We start from the raw sequence: 24,814 nt of genomic DNA on the forward strand, positions 1-24,814 counted from the left end.
GCCGCGGCCCTAACTCGTCCCGCCTTAACCGGGGTTCCCCGGCCGCCTTCCCCCAGGAACCATAGAGGCTGGGAGGACTTCGCCCTAGACGGGCACCGAGCTGAAGGAGGAAGCATAGAGACTTCCGGAAGGAACGTTCGTTCGTCGGTACTTCCGCCGGAAGGGAGGCGGAGACCCCGGAAGCGCCGGCATGGCGGCGGTGGCGGCGGCCGGCGGAGCCGCAGGGGCCGCGGGGGCGGCGGCGGCGGCGGCGCTGGGCGAGGTGGAGGACGAGGGCCTTCTGGCCTCGCTCTTCCGAGACCGCTTCCCGGAGGGCCAGTGGCGCGAGCGGCCCGACGTGGGGCGCTACCTGCGCGAGCTGAGCGGCTCGGGGCTGGAGCGGCTGCGGCGGGAGCCCGAGCGGCTGGCGGAGGAGCGGGCGCAGCTGCTGCAGCAGACGCGGGACTTGGCCTTCGCCAACTACAAGACCTTCATCCGCGGCGCCGAGTGCACGGAGCGCATCCACCGCCTGTTCGGGGACGTGGAGGCCGCCCTGAGCCGCCTGCTGGGCCGCCTGCCCGGCTTCCAGCAGAGCTGCCGGTGCGGGGGAGGGGAGCCCGGGCCCGCCCGGCTTCCCGCGCCGCTGGGGGGGCAGCCGGGCCGTGTTTGTACAGCTCGGTTTGCCGGCTAAAGAATGTCAAATAACAGACCGGGTGCTGCCCCCCGCGCCCGTTCTGTGGGGGGTTGGGGCTCCCCGTGAGGAACGAAGCCGCGTTCTATGTTAGCGGGGCGAGGCGCTTCATTCCGCAGGACTGGAGGGAGCTGCCGAGTGCCGCCGCCCGGACCAAAGCGAAGCGAAGCGGAAGGAGCGGCGGGGGGGGAGGAGGGTTATTAGCTCTGTGAAGGGCGGGGAAACAGGGCGGCCAGGTGGTGCAGTGCGCAGAGCACCGGCCCTGGAGTCAGGAGGACCCGAGTTCAAATCCGGCCTCAGACACTTCATAATGACCTAGCCACACAGGCCTTGGGCAAGCCACCGAACCCCATTGCCTTGCAAAAACCTAAAAAAAAAGGGGGGGGAACAGAAGAGGTGGCGATTTGTCTGGCATTAGTTAGCATTTTGGTTCACCTTTCCCCAGCCTCCTGATTCCAAGAGGACCACCTCTACTAAAGCCTGTGCTGGCACTTCCTGTGGATGTTAAAAGAAAATCTGAGCTTGAGAGAAAATGTGAAGTAATTGGGCAGCCACTCGATTATCATTTGAAGCTTTGAACTCATGTATTTATCCTTTGATTTGCAATAGGAACTTTGTGAAGGATGCTGAAGAGATTGGTTCCAATCGCCATATGAATACCCTGACACTGAACAGGCACACAGAGATCTTGGAAATCTTGGAGATTCCTCAGTTAATGGACACCTGTGTTCGAAATAACTACTATGAGGAGGCTCTTGAGCTTGCAGCCTATGTGCGCAGACTGGAAAGAAAATATTCTACCATCCCTGTTATCCAGGTATCACCACTGTTTTCTTAAGCTTGCCAAATTGGGACTCAGGTGTCTGATATTCTTTCCCTACTATCTCTCTGCGCATGGAAACCCCTTAGTCTGATACTTTATATTAACGTAATTATATGTTATCATGAGAAATAATCTGGAGCACAAATTGCAATTTGGCTTTACTTGCAATCTAGTTTCAATTTAGTTTCATAATTTCACAAAGCATAGGAATCAGTCAACAAACATGTAAGTGTTGGCTGCATGCAAAATACTCTTAGAACCTGGAGTAGGTATAAGTTAAGACACAAGCTTTACTCTCAAGGTGCTTCCATAAGATGTCAGTAAGGTAACTTTTTTCCCCCCATTTTTGCAAGGCAGTGGGGTCAAGTGACTTGCCCAGGGTCACACAGCTAGGTAAGCATTAAGTGTCTGAGGGCAGATTTGAACTCAAGTCTTTCTTACTTCAGGGCCAACGTTTTATCCACTTTGCCACCTAGCTGCCCAAGATATCTCTTATTACAAGATGCATCATCAGGGACTTAAAAAAGTGAAGCCTTTCAAGGCCTGAGGAAGAAGATTGTAATTACCCTGGGAGATCAGAAGACTTCTTGACATCTTTGGACTTGAGTTTTAAAGTATAGAGAGTAGTACAGATTAGTGACCATTGACCTGACTGTGCTCCAAACATAGAAAGCCACCTTCACCAGGGCTCTGGGGCATGGGTACATCATCTTTCTTCAGGTAGTGAAGCATTTCTGATTTGGACAGAACAAAGAGCTTGTGGATGCTCAAAAGATGGGTGAGCAGGTACTAGATTGTGGAAGCCTTTGAATGCCATCCAGATAAAGAAGTTTGATAAAACTTTCCTACTTCGGCATGATCATGTTTTGTGAGGGAGAAGCAGTGTGGTGTGTGAATAGAGAGCCATCCTTGCAATTGTAAAAACCTGGGTTGAGTGACCTCTGCCCCTAGGCCACCCATTAACATAAGTAGATCTCAGTCTTTATTGTTGCTAGAAAAAGATGTTTAACAGGAGTTCCCCATTCCAATGAAATCACACATGCCCAGTCTTTTAAAAAAGTCTCATGATTCTACTCACTATTTCTACAACTTGCAGGGCATTGTTAATGAGGTCCGTCAATCTATGCAACTGATGCTCAGCCAGCTGATTCAGCAACTTCGAACCAATATCCAGCTCCCTGCCTGTCTCCGAGTCATCGGCTATCTTCGTCGAATGGATATTTTCACAGAGGCTGAATTGCGAATTAAGTTCCTACAGGCCCGAGATGCGTGGCTGCGTTCTATCCTGACCTCCATTCCCAGTGAGGATCCTTATTTTCATATCACCAAGACTATCGAGGCATGTCGTGTCCACCTTTTTGACATCATTACACAGTATCGTGCCATTTTCTCTGATGAGGATCCATTGCTGCCACCAGTTGCTGGGGAACCATCAGTGAATGAGAGTGCCATCTTTCACGGCTGGGTGTTGCAGAAGGTTTCGCAGTTTCTGCAGGTTCTGGAGAGTGACCTTCAGCGTGAAGGTGGTGGCCGCCTGGACTCACTTCTTGGCCAGTGCATGTACTTTGGGCTCTCCTTCAGCCGAGTAGGGGCTGATTTTAGGGGCCAGCTTGCACCTGTGTTCCAGCAGGTTGCTTTGAACACTTTCAAGAAAGCAGTTCAAGAAGGTGTGGAGAAGTTTCAGGATGAAATGAATTCCTATACTCTTATTTCTGCTCCTGCTGCGCTGCGGAGTGCAATTCCTCCTGCTGTCCCTGTGACTCAGCCTGGAACCTTGCAGCCCCCCATGGGACTGTTAGACTTTCCACCCCTGGCTTGTTTCCTCAACAACATTCTGGTTGCATTCAATGATTTGCGTCTCTGTTGTCCTGTGGCTCTGGCTCAGAATGTGACTACTTCTTTAGAGGATGCCCTTGTCAAGGTGGGGAAATACCAAGAATCACAGTAGAATCTTTTTTAGGGATGAATTAGGATGTTTAGCAAGTCTCTCCTCCCCTTTTCTCCTTTTACATTCCCCTTTTTTTCCAGCCATATTTTATTTGTAGATAATTTATAATTTATTTGTAGATAATAGCTTTATAAAATAGTCATGAGCAAGATTCTAATTGACATCTCTGGGCTACTGGCCAGCCCTCTGAAATGAAGGTGGTTTCTGAACTGTCATATTAACTCCTGGTTGAATACTAATTTTATTATCATGGTGGTACTGTTTCCTGGAACTTTTTTCTTTTTTTTTTTTATACATACTTTTTCTAGCACTGTACTCTTTATTTTCCTTACCCTCTTGTTTCAGTTTCGGTGTTTCCTTTTGCTCTCCAGAGTGTGAGTAACCAGAGAATACAGCCAGACCTAGGGTAATGAGTTATAGCTAAAAATAAGCTTTTCTCTAGACTACAGTAAGAGGATTTAGAGCTTAGATAGAAACTTTGACCATGGGTTGGTTCATCCCGTAGAGCCAGTTGTGGTGAGGAGGAAAAAGAAAGCAAAACTCAGTAGGAAACGTGTTTTATTCTTTCTTTCCTTCTTTGGGATCATTTTAGTTTGGGCTTCTATTTTATCTGCATACGGTTGATTGATTTCATTGGCATTTAATTCTGTGCTGCTAAGAGAGCAGCAAATCAAGGAGAGATTGGGTGATTTCAGGAATATGATGATTTGGAACTTGAATATTAAATACAGGTTTTAAAGGAATTTTCTATCTCTAAGCTTGTCTTTTGTGTTGTATCTAAGAGCACAGCAACTTAGGACTTGGCAGTACTTGGAGAATGTGCCACATATGATTAAAGAGAGCTTTGTTTGTGTTTAAGGTAACAAAAATAATATTGGCCTTTCACCGGGCAGAAGAGGCAGCCTTCAGTAGCCAGGAACAAGAGCTCTTCGTCCAGTTCTGCACCGTTTTCCTGGAAGACTTAGTTCCTTACCTAAATCGCTGCCTTCAGGTCCTTTTCCCACCAACCCAGATAGCACAGATTTTGGGTAAGAGATTGAGAACAGTGCCTTTCTATACCTGACCTGTTTTGGTTTTATTTATTCCTTTTTTGTTCTTATCTGAAGAATAGGATCCATTTCTACTGAGTGACAAGAAAACATGACTCCACTAGCAGTTTCAAGACTAGCATGTCTCTGTGTTCACTTTTTCCTTGTAATCAATTCAGTTATTCCATTCTGATCCGGCTGGATGACTGACTGGTTCAGCTCTGCCAGAGTTATTTATCATTTATAGCCCAGAGGTCATTCTTGAATTCTTATCACAAAGGATGCTTTTTTCTTATATGATACCACATAGGCAGATGGAGTGAGCCTTTATTAAGCTTTTACCATGTGCTCGGTATTGTGCTAAGATTACATATACAACCAAAAATAAATATAGTCCCTGTCAAGGAGCTTTTTTTTTTAAGATAGATTTTATTGGGGTGGCTAGGTGGCGCAGTGGATAGAGCACTGGCCCTGGAGTCAGGAGTACCTGAGTTCAAATCTGGCCTTAGACACTCGATTACCTAGCTGTGTGGCCTTGGGGCAAGCCACTTAATCCCATTTGCCTTGCAAAAACCTAAAAAAAAAAATTCTGACGAATCAAGGGCTGGTCCAGGTTTGATGAGGTACTTACTCAAATGAAGAAACTGCTGCTTGGAAAAGGAGGAGACTGCAGGTGGAGAATTGCCAGCATCAGAAGGCTACTAGGGGGTAGAGAAGTCATTCAGAGAGTCCCTGAGCTGATGTATCTAAAGATGTTAATCATGTGTCTTACAGCTTCTCTGTGGGAAGATATTCTTTGTTTAACTTTGAGTAATTTTTCTTTTTTCTTTTTTTCTCCTTTTCCCACCTCTGTCACTTTTTTTTTTGGCTCTGCCTTTTGAACCAGGTGTTCCACCCACTCAACTCTCCAAGTTTGGAAACCTTGGACATGTCAACATCCAAGTCATCCAGGAGCCCTTGGCTTTTATCTTGCCAAAGAGAGAGGCAGTTTTCCTATTGGATGACAAAGGACTGGAACAAGAGATCATAGCTCCAGCTTTGAAAGTTACAGAACAGGAACCCAGTCTGGCATCTGTTCCTGAAGCTTCCCTAGAGAATACAGAAGAAAAAAATGCCTCGGAGGAACCTTTGCCATCTGAACCTCCTTCAGCTGGGACCTAGAGCACTAGTTCTACTCCTTAAACATTTGCAGTCTCAGACCGGTGCCTGCTGGAGTCAATGATTTCTTGATGGATACACAACTGCAAGACTCAGTATGATCTCCAAGCTCTGTCTGACCCTGTCCTGCAACTTGAACCCTTTTACTCAGAATCTGGGTACAGGGATTTTATAGGAAGAAGTTGTGTCAACAGCACTTTGACTGGACCCCATTGACTTTTTAGGATTGAATTTACTCCTAAGAGGCCTGTGGTCTTTTTTTTGAGACAATCTCTGAGAAAGTGATATAAAAGTAAACACACACTAAAGGGAAGTCATGGAATAACTCTGAGTTTAAGAAAAGATAAAGATATATAATAATAAATAATGAATATTTTAGCTATCGTGACTGATTTATTCAGTACACCTTTGCTGCTCTTACTAAGAATAGCTAACATCAGGATAATGCTAGTACTTTACATACAGCATTTGAAATATCATTTGGTCTTTACAGAAGTCCTGTGAGATAGGTGGTGTTACTTTCCCTGTTCTACACCTGAAGAAAGCTTTCTGGCTCAGCTTAGGTCACTTAAGTTAGTAAGTGCCTGAGGCAGGATTTTGCCTTCTGTCCACTGGGATCCCTAGCTACCCTTTCTTAAGTGAATAAGCTTGTAAAATGAGGATGAACTAGATCAGGGATTATTAACCTTTTGTCTGTGTATCCTGGCTCTTTTTAGGAGTCAGATAACTTTTTAAATGCTTGAAAAAAGATGCATAGGATGACAAAGGAAACCAATTATATTTAAACATGTCATTAAAATAATTCTTAAAAAACGGGCACACAAATATAATCAGTGCAACCATAATTAGGATAGTGGAAAACTAAAAAACATAATAAATTGCTCTGATAAAAGTGATTACTCAAATATACAAAATAGATAAAAATAAATAACTGATAAATGGTTAAGGGATGCAAACAGGCAGTTTTCAGAGAAAAAAAATCAAAACTGGCTGTAGTCATGAATAATGATCTAAATCATGAATAGTTACAGGAACAAATTAAAACTAAAGTACCATTTTGCACCCATCAATTGAGAAACATGGTAGAAAGAAAGTGACAGATGCTACAGAACACGGAGAAACAGGTCCCCCACGGTGAATAGAGCCCTGGGCCTACATGGAGGCAGGCTTGCCTTCAGAGCTAACCGCAGACACTTAGGCAAGTCACTCAGTCTTGTTTGCTTGAGTTTCATCTTTAAAATAAATAACAAACCACTCAGCTCTCTTGTGGTGGCAAAAACTTGTAAGTTGAGATGTCAGTCCATTGGGGAATGGCTGAACAGTTGAGGTATATATGGTGATGAATCACTAAGAATTCCTATAAGAAGTGGAATTAGATTGTTTCAGGAAAATCTAGTTAGAGTTATGGTGATCCAAAAAGAAATGGGCAGTTGTATATGCAAGACAATGAGCCAAGATAATTCCAAAGGGCCCACAAGGGACAGAATGTTGACTCATTTGTGGGATAAAAATCCATTTTAAAAAAATATGGACTCCTCTGAGCAAAAAAGTTTATTTGGGCTTTTGTCGGGAAAAGGGCACCCCGAGTCTCATAAAGGTAGTGAACATCCAGGAGCCGCCCTGAGGTGACGGTCACGTGAGAGGATATGGCCCAGCGCCATTCCCTCCCCAGCCCCCTCTTGCAACCTGACTGGTTAAGGTTTTTGGAGTTACAATCTGTATGTGAAAAATCTACCCGGTGACAAAAGAGATTAAAAGGTTTTCATAAAATATATCGCAAGATTTCTAATGGCCTGTTAAACGAATTCATGTCTGAGTAGGCTGTACTAGCCCTTATCAGGCCCGAGGTCCCTCCTCCGGAAGTGTTACCCCATTTCCCTCCCCGACAGAATCAAGCAGGGTCTGTGTGGAAGCAGAGTCGGGAAGGCGGCTGACTGGCCGTGCGAGGCCTGTCCCCCGCCCCTGAGTCCAGGGGTCAGACTCGCCTCTGTTTTCATGGTTTTTAACCCGGAGAGGACTTCGCCAGGAGTATTAACTCACTAACCAACTCAAGTAAAAAATGCGGCACAATGGGGCGGCTGGGTGGCGCGGTGCGAAGAGCCCCGGCCCTGGAGTCAGGAGTCCTTGAGTTCAAATCCGACCTCAGACACTTGATGAGAGGTGTGTGGCCTTGGGCGAGCCACTGAACCCCATTGCCTTGAAAAATCTAAAAAAAAAAATATACAGCACAAGCGCACAGCGACCGGATGTAGCACCGCCCGAGTTCTCCCAGCAGCCCCAGCGCACCTCGGGGCTCCAGGCTGGGGCATCCGGAAAGCGTTGGCAAACTACAGCTCCCGGCATCCTCGGCGGCGGAAGCGGAAGCCCGGCGGCGGCGCAGGCCCGCCCGCGCGCTCACAAGGCCATGGGGCGGCCGTGGGAGAAGCTGCTGGCGCTGGCGCGGGGCTGCGGCGGCGGCGGCGGCGCGGCGCCCTGCGTCGCCGACCCCTGGATCGCCGGCCCCGCGCTGCGCCGCCCCTGGCCCCGCGCCCTGCGGCGCCGCCTGCTGGGGCCGCCGCGGCCGCCCTACGAGCACGTGTGCCAGGCCGGCGACCCCGCGCTGCGCACGCCGGCGCGGCCCCTGGAGCCGGAGCGCCTGGCCGGGCCCGACGCGCAGGCGCTGATCGCGCGGCTGGTGCGGGTGATGCGCGCGCACGGCGCCGTGGGGCTGAGCGCGCCGCAGCTGGGGCTGGCGCTGCAGGTGCTGGTCCTGGAGGTGCCCGAGCGCCTGCTCCGCGCCTGCCCGGCCGCCGTGCGCCAGGCGCGCCGCATGGCCCCCTGCCCGCTGCGCGTGCTCGTCAACCCGCGCCTGCGCGTGCTCGACCCCCGGCTCGACTCGTTCCCCGAGGGCTGCCTCAGCCTGGCGGGCTTCGTGGCCTGCGTGCCGCGCTGCCGGGAGGTGCGGGTGGAAGGTGCGGCCCGGGGGCGGCCGGGGGGTGCGGCCGTGGAAGGTGCGGCCCGGGGGCGGCGGGGGGGGCGGGGGGCGGCCGGGAGGTGCGGGTGGAAGGTGCGGCCCGGGGGGCGGCGGGGCCGGGAGGTGCGGCCCGGGGGGCGGCGGGGCCGCGGGGCCGGGTTTGAACTCGGGTCCTCCCGACCGCATTTCGTTCATGAATACCTTTGACACGCTTGAGCTTTTGGTCTTTCACATGACTTGATTTTTTTCTTAGCTCTATAAAGTCTTTTTGTTGGTAGTTTGGTGCCATGAAAACTGCGATTCCTTAGCAGCCGCACATTAGCATGAATTCAGTCAGCCGATGAGCAAGCTCTCCTTAGAAGGTCCCGAAAGATGGGGTGTTGCCTGGTGCGCTTTGGGGAAGACGCCCCCATCAGGGGCTGCCCGGCTGGGCAGCTGGACAGGGGGCTTTGCTAACGGACACCCCCGAGTACTTCGGAGCAGAGGGTCTTCAGACCTTGTGAATTATGGGCCCCTGCAGCTCTCTGAACACATTCCTCCAGGGTGTCCTTGGCTTCACAGATCGCCTGCCTGCAGGACCTGAGCCCCCGTCCTGCCCCCGCTGCGCAATGCCATGGACTTCAATAAAAGAAAAGGAAAGGGCGGCTAGGTGGCACAGTGGCTACAGCACCGGCCCTGGAGTCAGGAGGACCTGAGTTCAAATGCGACCTCAGACACTTAATCATGACCCAGCCGTGTGGCCTTGGGCAAGTCACTTAACCCCATTGCCTTGCAAAAACCTAAAAAAAAAATTAAAGGAGAAAGAAAAGCAGAAAATTTAAAAAAATGAGCTAACAAATGGCTAGAATTTCTAAGAGCACTTTAAGACCAAGGAAGTGTAATTACATGTGTAATTGCATTTGATCTCTGTGAGGTTGCAGTAGTTATTAATTCCCATTTATCAATTGAGATAATCCATGTATAGAGCACTGCAACCCTTAAAGTGGTATATAAAGGCTAGTTACTATTTATTGAAACTGAGGCAGAGAAGTGACAAGCCTGGCAGCTGACGAAAGTAATAAAGGTGAGCTGGGTCCTCCCTTGCCCCCCTCCATTTGGGGGATCACCTACTCCTGGTCAGGCACAGCCCCACTTTGGAGACTGCAGCACCTGGAAATAGAGAAGAGAAAGGAAGGCATGGAGAAAGATGAGTCGGGGTCACTCACCAAACACAGGGCTCAACCTGCTCCCTTTTGTGTACTCTTCGAGGCACGCCCTTGGCTGTTGCTCCTTGGGGTACAGCTTGCACATGGAACAGAAATCCAAACATTCTACCATTCAAGGTTCTACCTGAGGTCAAAAAAATGAAATCTTGGACCTATCTTGAACTGCTCAGTCTCAGTAGGTCAGAACATGGAGAGAAAGGAAAATATCTAAGGATTCTATAGATTAGGGTTCTAAGCTGACAGATACACCTGCCTTTAGCTCCAAATGTTGGGGTGTTGGTAGCTAGGTAGACATAGGTAGACTGGAGGAAGAACGAAAGAGAAGCTGCTTGGAAAGTGAGACAGGTAGCTTTCCCATCCCCCAACTGCTTTGAGTCCAAGAATCTCAACTATCACAGATGGGAACGGGGGCTGAATAAGGATGGGGAAGAACTGTAGCAATTCCTGTGGGCATAATGGGAACTTTTTTTTCCCCTGAATTAAAATACCACTTTAGTCAATAAAGAGAATAGGGGAGACCCTTAACTAGGATGGAAGAAAGGAGAATAAGCCTGGTGGGAGATGGAGAAATACAGTGCTTGTTTTCAACAGTGCAATGTATTTCTTTGCAGCACTGAACGAAAATGGAGAACCTGTGGTGTGGCAGGCCAGTGGGTGGCTTGCCAGGATTGTTCAGCATGAGATGGATCACTTGCAAGGTTGTCTCTTCATCGACAAAATGGACAGCAAGACTTTTACAAATGTGCGGTGGATGGAAGTCAACGACTGAAGTCCTCATCTCCAGAGTGAATTCTGAAAAAGCATCTTCCAGAAGCTAGAACTTCAGGCCATAAATGATGTGCTTGGCTTATGTTCAGCTGATCACAACAATTAGTCATTTTTGTACTGACTCTAGAAGCATGTCTACTGAAATTTGTGCCATGGGCAAAATGTTTGACCTCCACTTTGAAAAAGGATAATTATTGCTGGGAGATATATAATAAAAGAGGTAACATAGTGTATTAAAGAATTAACCTTGGACCAGGAAAACTTGGGTGTTGAGTCTTGGCTGATGAGTTTCACAGTAGCTGTTTGACCAGAAAAGAGTCTCAAACATTTAAAACCTTTAAGCTGAGAGATACATTGCCTGTAGGCTTCAGTGGAGGGACTTTCCACTTTGGGAGCTCCCCAGATATAAAATTACAATCCCAAACAAGAAAATAAAGATATTGAGTGGACAATACGTTTCCTGGAAATGAGCAGCTAAACACATACAAACACACACACACACTGCAACTATCATTGCCTATTGCATGATTTTTACAAGTACTATAAAGCCAAAGGCCCAAAATGGTAATAACCATAAACAACCTCAGAGCATATTGCAGATAACAAATGCCTGAATAACCACTTTAGCTCTCATGTTCTCCTGTGGGGAAACCTACTCTCAGTCATAGGATTTTTAAATACTTTTTACATTTATCAGAGGGGCTACCTGGGATAAGATGGAAGAGTTAACTAGTTACGATGAGATTTTACAATAAAGTTATTTTTTCCTTCTCTCAAATGGAGATGAGAAAGAAAATGTTTATAGCAGTGTTGCACAATAAGGGATAAAATCATTAGTTTGGGCATTATTCTGTAAAGCAGAATTTCTTAAGGTTACTGTTTTGGGCCCCTTTTTTTTCAGAATGCTTTTTTAAAAACTACTTGGAAAAACCAGTTCCATTGAAATAGTTATTTTTTGGTAGAGCCTTTCCCACTATTATTGGTGCTTGTTAAGCAGTTTCCTGAGAAGGGAAGGGTACTGGGACTGGAAACAGGTGATCTGCCCACCAAGATCTGCCACTTGATTGCACTCATTTTTATATTTGAGTTGAATGTAAGTTTTTTCCCAAGAAAAAGGACTCTGATATAAGATTGAACTGCTTGAGAGAAAGATAAGAGTGTGTTGGATCTACGAGTGGGGCCCACCTAGGACATGCTTGAGACACTCTCAGCTCCAGATCAAACTGCACAAAGGAAGTGGACCTTGTGGTCCTGGCTCCCAGTCGGATTCTTAACGACAAACTCCCTGCATCTTTTGTATTGGTTCCTAATTTGGCTGTTGGGCTGCTTTGTGAAGTTTTCATCCTTTAGCATCAACCCTAGGATACTAAAACTCAGAAGCCTTCCTTATTCTGCTCTTTCACTTATGGCATTTTTGTTTTTGGAGGACGAGTTGGGGGGGGGTGATCCTTTTTTTTTTCTTTTGACAAGGCAATGGGATTAAGGGCTTGCCCAAGGGCACACAGCTAGGTAATTATTGTTTGAGGCTGGATTTGAACTCAGGTACTCCTGACTCTAGGGTCAGTGCTCTATCCACTGCGCCACCTAGCCGCCCCCAAGAGGGCGATCCTTTTCCCAACAAATATGGCTTAATGTTGACTGTTCAACTAGTCAGACCTCAGGGCAGATCCCAGATCTATGTTAGTTCACTTCATAACCTCAGTTTCTTTATCTTTAGATTGAATGACATACCTCAAGATGGTTATGAAAACAATGTTTTGCAAACCTAGTACCATCTAGATGTGAAATATAATCTAGAGAGGGTCAAAGTCCAGAGAAATCAGCATTTCTCACTTCCTCCTTTAGCTTATAGAGCCTTTAGTAAATCTTGAGTAGGGACTCAAATGCTGCACTACCTTATATTAGTTGTTGGAAGCTTTTCACCATATAGGTCTATGAGGTGGGCAGTCAGGTTCGACCTAATGTTTGCAGACATGGTTTAGATAAAAGTTGGTATAGGCCGTGTGGTTCATGTTATTTTTCAGCATATAACTATGACTTGTCTTTCTCCTGGAAGATTGGCCTATATTCAAGCCATTAGAGCTTAAAGATGCCAAGCCATTGGTCAGGCAGAACTGAATCCTTTCCCCCCTCCCCCCACTGCCTTCATCCTTTCCTTAAGGAGGCTCTACAGTTTTTCTCAAGAGTGAGCAGTGACCTTAGTTGATGGCTACTCTTTTCAAGTAAATGAGCACAGCCAGTGCCCAAGTAAGAAGGGGGAACAGGTTGTACGTGCACTAGGAGCTCCCTGGAAGACTGCCATTCAATGGGTTTGTCCCTGGAGAGGTGCAGTCAGGTGCAATAAACTAGGGTGTTGCAGTGTATCACTGATTTTGGGGAAGAAAGGAAGGGTAGAGAATTTGTAATGCTCACTGGAATGTGGTGGTGTCATCATGGCCAGACAAAGATTGGTAAACTCTAATGACCAATCCAGAGGGTGGTTGAATAGGATGTGCAGGAAGGGTGGAGTGTGCTCATCTTTCATTCCATTAGGTATGGCCTTGATTTGCAAAGCTAATATTCAGAGACTGAACATTACAGAGTTAGTGCTACTACCAGAAAAGAGTTGTCACAAAGTACAAAGACACCATTCTCCTTTCCTCTGTAAGCATTCCAATAGTCCTTGCAATAATGGGTCTCCATGACCCCAAGGGCAAATATTTTCATTTGCCAAAATAGTTTTCCCCAGCTTTATGTTTGGATCTGACAGTAGTCCTAGAAACTGGAAAGGCAGCCCAATGTGGAATGCTAATTTAGAATCAAAGCCATGTCCTTGGAAGAATGGAGAATATAAGAGGAAGAGGCTATGATGTAACTGATGAATCCCAGACTATTTTATGGAATGAAATCTTTTGAATACAGAATCAGATATATTAAAGTGAGATGGCAAATGGGCAACCATTATCTTTTCCTCAAAAATGTTTAAAGGTCAGTGTTTAAGCTAAGGATTAAACAGCCAGGTTAAAGACAGGTAGCAAGAGCATCCCAAAGAAACGGTTAACCACTGGAGAATACAACTGAGATAATCCTAAAACAGATTTGCTTATGCTTTAGGAATGCCACTGGCTCAAAGTCAAAAGCAAGGAGGACTCTTCCAATCTAAGAAAGCTGCAGTAGGTGCTATCAGGAGGAGGAAACCATAGAAAGGGATTAGAACCCAAACGACAAACTTCAGGCACTGAGGAGTCCTCCAGCCCCATCTTCGGTCTCAGTGTTTACAAAAGTAAGCAGGCAGTGGCAAATCCGTGTCCCAGTGAGGCTATCTAGGACATCTGGTCCATCCGGCTGTGAGGGCTGTCTCTCAGCTGCTGCACTAGTGTCTAGTTAGAGGATTTATCAAGAGGCCATTTAAAGAGGTAAGTATCTAGTTTATAATTGTCAAGATTATTCCTCTACACTCAACCCCTGAGCCAGATTCAACTTGTAGAGGCCACGTAGCCAAACCAAGGCTTAAGAACTCCCTCTAACTAACAGATAGGTGTTAGTGATAAATTAATTTTATTACTCATAATAATATAACATCAATAAACTGATATATTATAAAATATGCATGAATAAATATTTGCTAAACTGAATTGTTTAATCTTTCACGAACCTTGACCCTTTGGGGAGACAGTCTTTTCCAAGTTTTAGATGGCTCTAATTATAAGTTTTTTTCCTTATAAAATAATGTTTCCCTGTCTCACCCACTATCTCATTTTGCCCAAAGGAACCACCAGATCTAAACTAGCTCTTTAGGATTTCATATTTGTGACAATTTCCTATTTCCATTATTTGGATTTTAAATGGAATATCGAAATCCCTTTATATAAGATCAAGAGGCTGGAAAAATACACCTTACATTTAAGACATTATACTCCCTGTAAATAAAAATCAAAAATACACCAGTGCCAGATAACATACTCTTATAATCTTTTGACTGGGGGCACCTCAGTCCAAGAATACCAAAAACAAAAAACCTAAAAACTCCAATCTGAGAATAGCAGATGTTGAAGAATGATTCTTAGCACGGAAGCTAGGGTGAGCCTCCTGACAATGATCCCAGTGCCTCCCACCCTCAACATCTATTTCGTAGAGAATTGATTACTCAACAGTTGTTTGCTGGAAGTAGAGAACAGCTTACCAGTAGCTTCAAGGAAGCGATAGAGACATGAGATCACTCAGGTGGCTCAGGACGGGAAAAAGGTTTATTAGGCCATTTCCAGGAGAGGGACTCTTAAGTGCAGCAACACTTCTGTTCCCCCAGGCAGAAGGAGGAAAAGGCATCTGTGAAAAATGGGCCAACAGTCTTCACTACAGACCTAATTTATTTTGACTTGAATAGATTTTCATTTGCAGAAGTCACATCCTTCTCCTGCACAGAAGAAACAAGTCCATGTATTCTAGCTCAAAGTGACACCGGCAAGATTCCTGACGATCTTGGGAAATTTTTTAGGTCGAGGAGCCAAAGGGCTTCAGATGGCCTTTTCTCAAGAGCCTAGGACACGGCTAAAAAGAGAAAGGAGGAGGAAAGGGCTGGCTGAGCTGACCACTGCAGGAATGGGATCATTCCACTCCCTGAAGCTTTTGGGTGATTTTATTTTTATTTATAAACAAGACAAAAATCCAAGCAGCATTAATTTAGAATAATTACAAAAAAAAAGTTAAAAAAAAACCAGAAGACAGGGAGAGTCAGGGAAAAGGAGTAGGGAGCATTTGGAAAGGAGGAAACATGTAGAACCCAGGCTCCATCATGTACCAGCTGTGTTCCAGTGTCTCTGAGGCTGTAGGAGAAGCCCATCCTCCTTGCTTCCCAGCTGGTCGCCAGACAGCAAAGTGGATTCTGTTGTGACTCTGGAATTAGCCCCATGGGGCCCTGTCTGGCTGCTGGCATGGGGAGAGGAAGTGCTGTGGACTTCCCCTGGTCAACCTCCCCCCTCACCATCACCCCAACAGAAGCTTTTAACCTTCCTGTCCAAAGTCCTCTGAGAATTTCTTCACTTTCAGAAGGTCTTCTGTATTGACAGTGGGTCGGGTGGTGGCCAGAGACCGAAGCATGTCTGACTGCAAAGGAAAAAGAGGTAGCTGGGACCAGGGCCTGAGCTAGAGAGGTCTGCCCCAGGTGCCATCTTTTATGCTGATAATGTTTTCAGGACTAAGTGAATTGGAGTTTGTCTCCTGGGATAGGAAGGTATCTTGCCTCTTACCTTCATACTATATTATGAAGTTATTCTTGGACCCAGCCATGAAATCATATGCCTGCCTGAGTGGTGACCAGGCACAGTAGGCAGTGGTAAAGCTAGCTAATCAAGCTAACAAATATTTTGTTGAATATCTACTGTAGACAAAGTCAAACCCCTCATCTCAAACTCAATATTTTTCAGACTTCTGATTATCAATAAAGAGAAAAAACTGCACTGTCTCACCACAGTGAGATCCTTTATTGCGTAAGCCAGAAGGACCTATGGGGCTAACACCACAAAAAGTGGTTTGGTGTTTTCTTAGAAGAGGGCAGTGAAATGAGGACTTTGTACTTTGGCTATCATCTATTTACCATGCACACCACAGGCTCCAACAGCTTGTCACTGGGTACATCCATCCAAGTCATCTCAATGGCTCCAGGGTCTCCTGGAGAGCAGGGGGTCAGAAGATCATCTATCATGACTCCAGGGTTGGTGCGAGAAGGGCCCCGGACCTGGAAACAACCAAAGACATAAGGGGCCTAGACCAACTGGCCCATCAAGACATAGTCTTCTGTAGATTCTGGCTGGGCAGAATAAAAAGTTCTCTGAGAAATATTTGGGGGTGGGAAGATGCTAAACAATAATTCTAAGGTAATATTGGTTGTGTTTGACATTGCTAAACTTGTCGAGTCTTTCAGAGAGATCAGATTCATGGGAAAGTTATGCTGTCTAATTAAACTAGGTGAAAGAGTAGACACTGAGGAATCTGTGAGCTAATATTTAGGGGCTGGCACAGCACAGTGGAAACAAACTCAGCACTGAGAGTCCAGAAGGGTTCAAGTATGAATTAGCTAGGTGAGCTCAGTAAATCATTTAACCTCTCTATCCACTGTGCCACCTAGCCACCCCCCAATAGTTTATTTTGTAAAAAAGTTACTTAACATTTTTTTTAATTAGTGAATATCCCTATTTTGTCTTTCCAATTTTTTTTTTTTTTTTTGCTAGGCAGTGTGGTTAAGTGGCTTGCCCAAGGCCACACAGCTAGGTAACTATTAAGTGTCTGAGTCCAGATTTGAACTCAGGTCCTCCTGACTCCAGGGCCGGTGCTCTATCCACTGTGCCACCTAGCCACCCCTCCAATTTATTTCCATTGAAAAAGAAGAACTCTTTGTAACCAAAAAACATGCCTAGTAAGCAAAATGACTTCCTGTGTCCAAAAACTGTTTCCTTCTGAAGCCTAAGTGCATCCCTCACCTCTGTTCAGTGCTGACTTCCTGAATGATCTCCTAGGTCAAAGTAAGCTGGGGTAGGGGGTAGGGGGTCTGTACTGTGGAGGGAGCCCCAGTAACTCTCAGGTTGGTAACAATTTTACTCTCCTACTCTTAAATCTTCCCTTCCCTCCCTGTTTTAATACCAGCCTCCTTCATCCCAATCCACCAAATCTCCAGACTCAGGAAGTTCCATCAGCTATTTTTCCTTAACCAATCACTGATGTCCCAGTATGTCTCTTAAAATGACAAGGAACTGAAACCCACTTCAAGATGGTTCTACTCCTGGATCTAGAGATGGGGTCATCAGACGCCTACACTCTACTCTCCTTGAAGAGCAGGAACCAAGAAGCCAAAGAGCTTACAAAAAGGAAGCTTACAAAGCTCCCCCTGCCATGTGTGCTGCTGATCACCCTACCTTTTTGAAGTGGGTTGCTGACTGCACTTTTCGCACAGGCTGCATGAGAGAATCCCGCACAATGATGCTAATGTCTGCTCCTGAGTAGCCATCTGTCTTACGGGCTAGCTCAAGGATGTTGGCCTCAGTGAGGCTATGTGGGGTATTCCCGAGATGTAGTCGAAACATCTGAGTCCGGGCTGCTTCCTCAGGCAGTGGGATGTAAATTCGTTTTTCAAACCTAGAGAGTTAAGCAAAGAGAATATGGGAGCTATATAAGTTTAAAAGACTATGGAGGTTCCATCAAGAATCTCCCCAACTCCTTAAACATAGATATCAGGGTAAAAAGGCTGGCCATTCAAGGCCATCAGTGCCACATTACTTACTACATCTAACAAAAGTATATAATTGACATTACCCCAAGAGAACCTATGTGGGGAGATGGGAAGAAAGGAGAGAGATTCTGATTGGTGGATTCATTCTAAAGGAAAGAGAACAACAAATGAATTATTCTATAGCGTAGGAGTTCTTAACATGGGCTTCACAGATCTAGTCCATAGATAGATTTCAAGGGGTTTGTGAACTGGAATATATCTTGATAATTATATTTCAATATAATTAAATTCCTCTGTAATTTTGTGCATTTAAAAATATGATTTGAGGAGCTCATCAGCTTCCCCAAACTGTGAAGGGGAACCTGACCAAAAAACAGTTATGAATCCTTACTATTGGAGCTGATGAATTCCAAGGTGTGACCCCGCCCCCCCCCATCAAGTGCTGAGCCTGGCCAAGTCAACACAGAAAAATTGCAAGCAATATATTGTGATGGAACACTATTGTTCTATTAGAAACCATGAGGGATGGGAATTCAGGGAAGCCTGGAGGGATTTGCATGAACTGATGCTCAGTGAGATGAGCAGAACCAGAAGAACACTGAACACCCTAACAGCAACATGGGGGTGATGATCAACCTTGATGGATTTGTTCATCCATCAGTACAACTATCAGGACAATTTTGGGCTGTCTGCAATGGGGAATACCATCTGTATCCAGATAAAGAACCGTGGAGTTTGAACAAAGAACAAATACTTATCTTTAATTTAAAAAAACCCTATTATCTTATTATGTAATTTTGCTATGTCTTATACTTTATTTTTTTTTCCTTTAGGATATGATTTCTCTCTCATCACATTCAGCTTAGATCAATGCATACCATGGAAACAGTGTAAAGACTAACAGACTGCCTTCTGTGGGGGGGGAGAAGGAAGCAAAATTAAGGGAAAAATTGTAAAATTCAAAATAAATAAAAAAATATTGTGATTAACTATGCAGGCTATGACCACAGAGACAAAGGTGGCTGGTTACTGTACAGCTGACAATGGAATGGACTATAAATTTAGGAGCTAGTAGTAACTAGATGGGTTATTCCAGTGAAATAGGAGTCATACCTCCTCCTAATGGCTGAATCCAACACCCATGGGATGTTTGTAGCGCCCAGGACCAAGGTGCCATCATTGTTGTTTCCGACCCCTATGTAAAAGAGACGAAAAAAGCTGACCAAGCTAACACGACCACCACTAGCCATCGTCTTTGGGAAAGGAGCCTAGGGGCTTTGAGCTGGTGTAAGCCAAAGACTCCATTGGGGAAACACCGATTACTAGGGCCTCCTGAAGTGAGAATAGGCTTGTCTGGGGTACAGGCAAAGAACAACAGAGGTCAAGCAAGGATGGTCAAGGCAAGGTCAAGGCTTCTCAGAAGGAATGCAAAAGACACAACTGGGTGTACTCTCATGTCTTCCTGAACAACCAGTCAGACAAGGTTCTACAGCTCCTTCAAAGTACTGGTAACTTTAGCCCTGCAAATTAAAGAAAACTAAGGAGCGAACAGAGAAGAGGCAGGAGAACTGGGCAAAAAGGGAAAGAAAAGATTTGTGTTAAACCATGTGGATGGCCTAGGGAGGTCTATGTGTGCTGAAAAAGCTGGCAGTGATCAACTGGCAGGTGTGGACATCCCCATGAACCAGGGTGCTGCTCCAGCCAAACTTCAAGGTCCAACTTCTCCATGACCAGCCTGGGCTGGCACCTTGGGCCACTGGCACAGGGATCTTGATGTATTTGGGGGGGGGGGGGGGGGGCGGAGTCCACTGAGACATCCAGATGGTTTCCACCAGAAGTCTGCTTGTGGAGGGCTCAGCAGCATTTTTGCCGGCAGTTTTGACCATGCATTCCAGGCTCACACCTGGTGGATGGGCCCTCTGTCCCATCTTGTCCAGGGTGCAAGTGTGTTTGGGGGTGAAGATTCTGAGGCATAAAGGCCAAGGAGCAAAGACACAGGGATTCAGGGTGGGTCAGCTCTGGGCCAGAGAAGGCCAAGTTCTGCTGCTGCTCTACAGCTCCGGGCAGCCCCTTCCCCACACCCTCAGAACCTCCCCTATAAAATGAAGACGCTGCATGAGGTGACCTCCAGGCTCCTTTCAGCACTCACCCTGCATCTGGACCAGGAACTCAGTCTTGATCCTCCGGGCAGCCTCGCTCTCATTCTCATTTCGAGATCCACAGAGAGAATCCACTTCATCGATGAAGATGATGGAGGGTTTGTGCTGCCTGGCTAACTCAAAGAGGTTTTTGACGAGCCTGTGATGAAAAGCCGGGAGCTTTTCAGCTGAGCCATGACTGCCCTTATTCACCCCAGGTGTCTCCAACCCCCAATGGCTCCACTGGCAGAGGGAGGCCCAGCGCTCAGAGCGGGTGTGGCCTGACTGCTAACTTACTTCTCACTCTCCCCCAGCCATTTGGACATCAGATCTGAGGAGGACACAGAGAAGAAGGTGGAGTTGTTGGCTTCTGTTGCCACAGCCTTTGCCAGATAAGATTTTCCTGTGCCAGGGGGTCCAAAGAGCAGGATCCCTCTCCAGGGGGTCCGCTTGCCTACAAGAGGAAATGAAAAACTAGTGGGTGAGCAGCAAAAGATTCTGGATCAGACAACTAGGCAGCTAACGCTGAAGCTGAGACCTTTTGCCCTGTGCTTTTTGGATGACCTCTGGCCATCTCTAGCTCACACAGTGACAAAGCCTGCTGACACTGTTCTTGTGGATGAGGTGGACCTGAAGTCAGGGCACTACCCATCTGTGGGATCAGCATCTTTCTCATCGAGGCTCTAGCGAATGAGAGATGCCAGGCCGCAAGGGAACTAATGCTCAGCAGCCTCTAGTCATGTGTCCTCATTCTAACTGACAGACCACAGGACTCATGGGGTCTCTGGTCTCCTAGAAGAATGAGAAATAGTTTTCATCTCATCTGGGGAACTTTCAACTTTAATTTTGCTATTTTGGGCTGAATAAGTTCAACCCTCACCTGTGAACAAGTGTGGGAATTTAATTGGTAGGATGACTGCCTCTTTGAGAGCTTCCTTGGCTCCTTCCAGTCCAGCCACATCGCTCCATCGAATGTTGGGCTTCTCCATGACGATGGCCCCTACAACAAGAAGGCAGCGTTCCCTGAGAAGAGGGCCCACCAAAGGCCTGAGGGGATAACCACTGGGGTCTCATACCACTTACCCATCAGCTGTTCTTGCAGTTTCTTTTTCTCTGGATTCTCTTCTTCACTGTCACTGTCACTTCTGTGGAAATGAAACAGGCAGTCACAACCTGATACTTCATGTTGGCAGCAAGAGGTTCGAGGCAAGCAAGGTCCAATGCCTGGCTTCTGGTGGGCAAGAAAAGGGATCATCTTCTGAGGATACAGAGCAATCCATTGGCAATGCCATGAGGGACTGCATCAGTGGCACCTCCCACCAAAGGCCTGTGGGAGCTTTTGTGGGCACAGCCTACAGATTTTTTTTTTCTGTCACAAAAAAGGAAGTTATTGGGGCAGCTAGGTGGTGCAGTATATGGAGCACCGGCCCTGGAGTCAGGAGGATCTGAGCTCAAATCCGACCTCAAACACTTAATAATTGCCTTGCTGACCTTGGGCAAGTCACTTAACCCCATTGCCTTAAATAAACAAAATTTTGAAAAAAAGAAGAGAAAGGAAAGCTATCCAATGCATCCTCCTAAGGAGGAGCCCATTTGTAAAATCAAAATGCTCTTCAGTTGTCCAAGACACAAAATAATAATAGCCAGCATTAACACCAAGCTCTAACATTCAGGAAGCACTTTACATGCATTATCTCTTGTAAACGACACAAAAGCCCTAGGGAATAGGTAATGCAGGATTATTGCCCCCATTTTACAGATGAGGGCACAAGCTCAGAGAGGGACTGACAAGTGCTGGTCAGCTGGTCAGTGCAGTGACACAGCAAATCTCCGAGGTCTTCCCAACTCAAGCCTGGGGTTCTCCCTACTATCCTCTGCTGCCCCTTGAGAGCTCTCCCTACCATGGACAAATGTCATTATAGAGAATTCAAACCCTGTTGCACAATCTTGTCCTCTGGGAACAAGGCGGGTTCCTGGGTCTGGTCCCTTCCTCTCAGAGCACCCACCCTCCCTTTCAAATCACATCTGCTCATGACAATGGGTTTTCTACACAGAGAATCTCCCTCTCCCTGGGACGCCACCTGCTAACTGCTTCTCTTACTGTGATCTGTGAAACTTCAGCTGGCATTCGAGAGGCAGGTTCTCCATAAATCCAGGTATATTTTATTAGAGCATTCAAATTAAATTAATTATGTAATTTTATTAGATGACCACACAGGAAAAGGAAATCTGTTCTTGGAGTCTGGAGAGTCTTTTGTTGTGGCTGATTCAGCCCCTCTGGATAAAGCCACTCACCCCTTGCTGTCATTTGGAGCCTCTTTCACTGGCTTTTTGCTTTGCTTGTCCTTATTCCTTAAATAATCCTTCAGCTTCTCAGCCCGGTCCAGGTACTGCATACACTTTCCTCGGATGCTCTCCTTCGCTTTGTCACTGTGCGCCTCATCTGTGAAAGGGGTGGCCCCCCCAAAAAAGGCCCATTTAGCCTTGGGGGTTACCTCCTTTTTGTGGGAGGTGCCCACAGTGACTCAGGGCCCCACCCAGACTCACATTTGATTGCATGTAGGAAATATTCCACAGCATGTTGGTAGAGCCGCAATGCCTCCTCATAGTTCTTGGCTTTGTCCTCCTCTGTCGCCTTCGTCACCAGATCGATGGCTTTCTGGAAAGACAACATGGCACAGGGCTCCCAAAGAGCTCCTGAAAGCACTCAGTCACGGGCAGCAGGAAGACACTGGAGCCAATGAGCTCGGGCTGACTTGTTTGTTTGTCCTGGGCCACGAGAGCCAACCACTTCCCAGTGGTCACACAGACAGGCTTTAAAAGGAGGCATTAAGAGAGAGTCCTCCCTTCTGCACAATAAGCACACAGGGAACAGGCATTTCGCACTCACTCTCCTCTCTGGACTCCGGCAGGAGGCATGAGCTTCTGTCCAGACTAGAGGGAGAAGTCACTGTTGTTATTTGGACATTTTCATCCACCGCCCAAAGGAAAGTGGCCGCCAACGGTGGAGCTCCCCTGACCCTTGACTCCATGAAGGATGAGGGCCAGAGGTCAGAAACAAGTGGACAGAAGATGCTCTGAGATTCAGAGAGGCTCTGGCTCCTTCTAGGCCTCACTCTTTTGAGTTCAAGGAAATTTGGGGCAATTCTATTGGCTCCCCTGAACTGGCTTCCTCTGGAATAAGGGTGGGAATAGTTCTAATATTGACTTTAATAGGCAAGAACACGAGAAGTGTCTTTCTGTTTGAAAGCCACAACATGGGGGCGGCCAGTGGACAGAGCACCGCCCTGGAGTCTGGAGGACCTGGGTTCAAATCCGGTCTCAGACACTTCATAATGACCTGACTGTGCGGCCTCGGGCAAGCCACTGCCTGGCAAAAAAAAAAACCTTAAAAAAAAAGGCACAAGTGAAAAGCACAATTTCCAGGGAGCCGCGGCTCTTCTCCCCGCCCTCAAAATGGGGTTCTGCGGCCCTGGGCTCCGGACTATAAGCGGCGGGAAGGCGGCCCGGCCCGGGGAGGCTGCGGCTCGCGGGGGCCCCGCGGCCCGGCCTGAGCCCCGGGCCGGGCCGCGGGTGGGGCCAGGGCCAGTTCCACGGAGCCCCCCCCCCCCCCGCCACGGGTGGGCGTGGCCCGGGGCGTGGCAAGGGAGCCCCCGTGACCTTGGGGCAGGTCGCCCCTCCGCGGCCTCAGTTTCCCCGTCAGCGGCGCGGGGGCCCTCCCGGGCGGCCCCGGCCCCGGCCCGGCCCGGCCCCGGCCCCGCTCCCGCTCCCGGCCCCGCTCCCCCGCCGGCCCCGCGGCCGGTACCTGCAGAGTGGAAGTTGTCATTTCATCTCCCGGCGGCCCCGCGGCCCCGGCGCTGGCTGCGGCCTCGGTGCGGGCCCTGCGGGAGGCGGGCGGGGCCCGGCGGCGCGGCCTGGGCTGGGCTCGGCGCGGCCTGGGCTCCGCAGCCACCGCGAGCGGACGAGGCGGGAGGGAGCGGCGAGAGGGGCGGCGCGGCCTAGAGCGGCCCGGCGCGGGGACGGCCCGCCCCCTAGCGGCGGCGCCCGGAACCGCCCAGGCGCCCGGCGTCCCGGGGCGAGCAGGGCCGGGCGGGGCGGGGAGGGCGGGGCGGGGCCGGGCGGCCGGGCGGGGCGGGGCGAGCGGGGCCGGGCGAGCAGGGCCGGGCCGGCCGGGCGGGGCGGGGCGAGCGGGGCCGGGCGGCCGGGCCGGGAATCCAGGGCAGCAGGACCCGCGGGAGGCGGGTTGGGGCAGTCCGAGACGGCGCCCGGAGGGAGAGCCTTGCAGACCGGGGCCGGCCCCGCGGATATGGAGCGGGGAAGGGATGCTCGAGAGCAAGAGGCGAATTTATTTAAAAAAACAAAAAAGCGCTGCATGGTGCATTTCTTCCCTTTTTCTTTTAAACTTCAAACTGCACGTGACTTCTGGGATACCCTACCTGGGCGTGCAACATGAAGGACGGACCTGGCGACATGCGCGGGAGGCCGGGCCCGGAGGCGCGGCGGGGCCGGACAGCAGCAGCCCCGAGGCTGCAAGGAGAGGCGCCCGAGGACGTGAGAGAAGCGGGAAGGACGAGGGGAGCTCGGCGGGGCGGACGGGCCGGGACACTGACGCAGTGACTGTGACTGTGACTGGGAAGCTGCGGGGATACTGCTACTGCTACTGCCTCGTCAGTTACTGTTACTATGGCGACCGGCCGGGATTCTGTTACTGTTACTGCCCGTTCTATTGCTATGGGGACCTGAGCGGATACTGTAACTGCCTCCGGGGGCGGGGCCGGCCTCTGGGGCCCTAAGCAGGCCAGGTGGGGTCCCCTCACTGGGACCCCTCACTCTCTGAGCCCAAAGACAGGGCTTCCTTGGGTGGCCGCGTGTTAAAGTACATTGGATTTTCCCTACAAGCTGTGTGTGAACTGAATCAACGG

General features: G+C 48.2%; 2 protein-coding genes across 4 annotated transcripts; one reads left to right on the plus strand and one right to left on the minus strand.

The window, feature by feature from the left end:
• The first annotated feature begins 175 nt into the window (after positions 1-175).
• Positions 176-11,441, plus strand: COG8 (component of oligomeric golgi complex 8). Of its 2 annotated transcripts, XM_074200499.1 has the most exons (6): positions 176-579; positions 1,280-1,487; positions 2,590-3,414; positions 4,301-4,469; positions 5,356-5,532; positions 10,397-11,441. In XM_074200499.1, the coding sequence occupies exons 1-6, from the start codon at positions 191-193 to the stop codon at positions 10,552-10,554; spliced, it is 1,926 nt and encodes a 641-aa protein (XP_074056600.1). In that variant the 5' UTR covers positions 176-190; the 3' UTR covers positions 10,555-11,441. The 2 variants fall into 2 exon arrangements, with proteins under 2 accessions (XP_074056600.1, XP_074056592.1); XM_074200491.1 differs by lacking the exon at positions 10,397-11,441 and having other exon boundaries at positions 5,356-6,005.
• A 3,320-nt stretch (positions 11,442-14,761) lies between these two features.
• On the minus strand, positions 14,762-24,565 carry VPS4A (vacuolar protein sorting 4 homolog A). Of its 2 annotated transcripts, XM_074200511.1 has the most exons (12): positions 23,698-23,801; positions 22,440-22,551; positions 22,188-22,335; positions 20,976-21,037; positions 20,773-20,892; positions 20,190-20,346; positions 19,904-20,052; positions 18,868-18,949; positions 17,441-17,660; positions 16,126-16,266; positions 15,539-15,635; positions 14,762-15,080 (listed from the first exon to the last, which is right to left on the minus strand). In XM_074200511.1, exons 1-12 carry the CDS (start codon positions 23,716-23,718, stop codon positions 15,070-15,072), a joined length of 1,320 nt encoding a protein of 439 aa, XP_074056612.1. In that variant the 5' UTR covers positions 23,719-23,801; the 3' UTR covers positions 14,762-15,069. The 2 variants fall into 2 exon arrangements, with proteins under 2 accessions (XP_074056612.1, XP_074056605.1); XM_074200504.1 differs by lacking the exon at positions 23,698-23,801 and adding an exon at positions 24,329-24,565 and having other exon boundaries at positions 14,762-15,635.
• Positions 24,566-24,814: the final 249 nt, after the last annotated feature.

The sequence above is a fragment of the Macrotis lagotis genome, chromosome 1, assembly GCF_037893015.1.
Source record: "Macrotis lagotis isolate mMagLag1 chromosome 1, bilby.v1.9.chrom.fasta, whole genome shotgun sequence".
NCBI lineage: Eukaryota > Metazoa > Chordata > Mammalia > Peramelemorphia > Peramelidae > Macrotis > Macrotis lagotis.

What these genes read in the sequence shown, in the direction of transcription:
- COG8 (XM_074200499.1), top strand. Translation starts at nt 191, where the DNA reads ATGGCGGCGGTGGCGGCGGCCGGCGGAGCCGCAGGGGCCGCGGGGGCG. An exon ending in GGCTTCCAGCAGAGCTGCCG is followed by an intron (nt 580 to 1,279) that starts GTGCGGGGGAGG and finishes GATTTGCAATAG; the next exon opens with GAACTTTGTGAAGGATGCTG. An exon ending in CCAGATAGCACAGATTTTGG is followed by an intron (nt 4,470 to 5,355) that starts GTAAGAGATTGA and finishes CTTTTGAACCAG; the next exon opens with GTGTTCCACCCACTCAACTC.
- VPS4A (XM_074200504.1), bottom strand. Translation starts at nt 24,364, where the DNA reads ATGTCGCCAGGTCCGTCCTTCATGTTGCACGCCCAG. An exon ending in ATTCCCACACTTGTTCACAG is followed by an intron (nt 20,347 to 20,772) that starts GTGAGGGTTGAA and finishes TTCCTCTTGTAG; the next exon opens with GCAAGCGGACCCCCTGGAGA. An exon ending in CAGCAACCCACTTCAAAAAG is followed by an intron (nt 16,267 to 17,440) that starts GTAGGGTGATCA and finishes GGTTGTTTCCAG; the next exon opens with GTCCGGGGCCCTTCTCGCAC.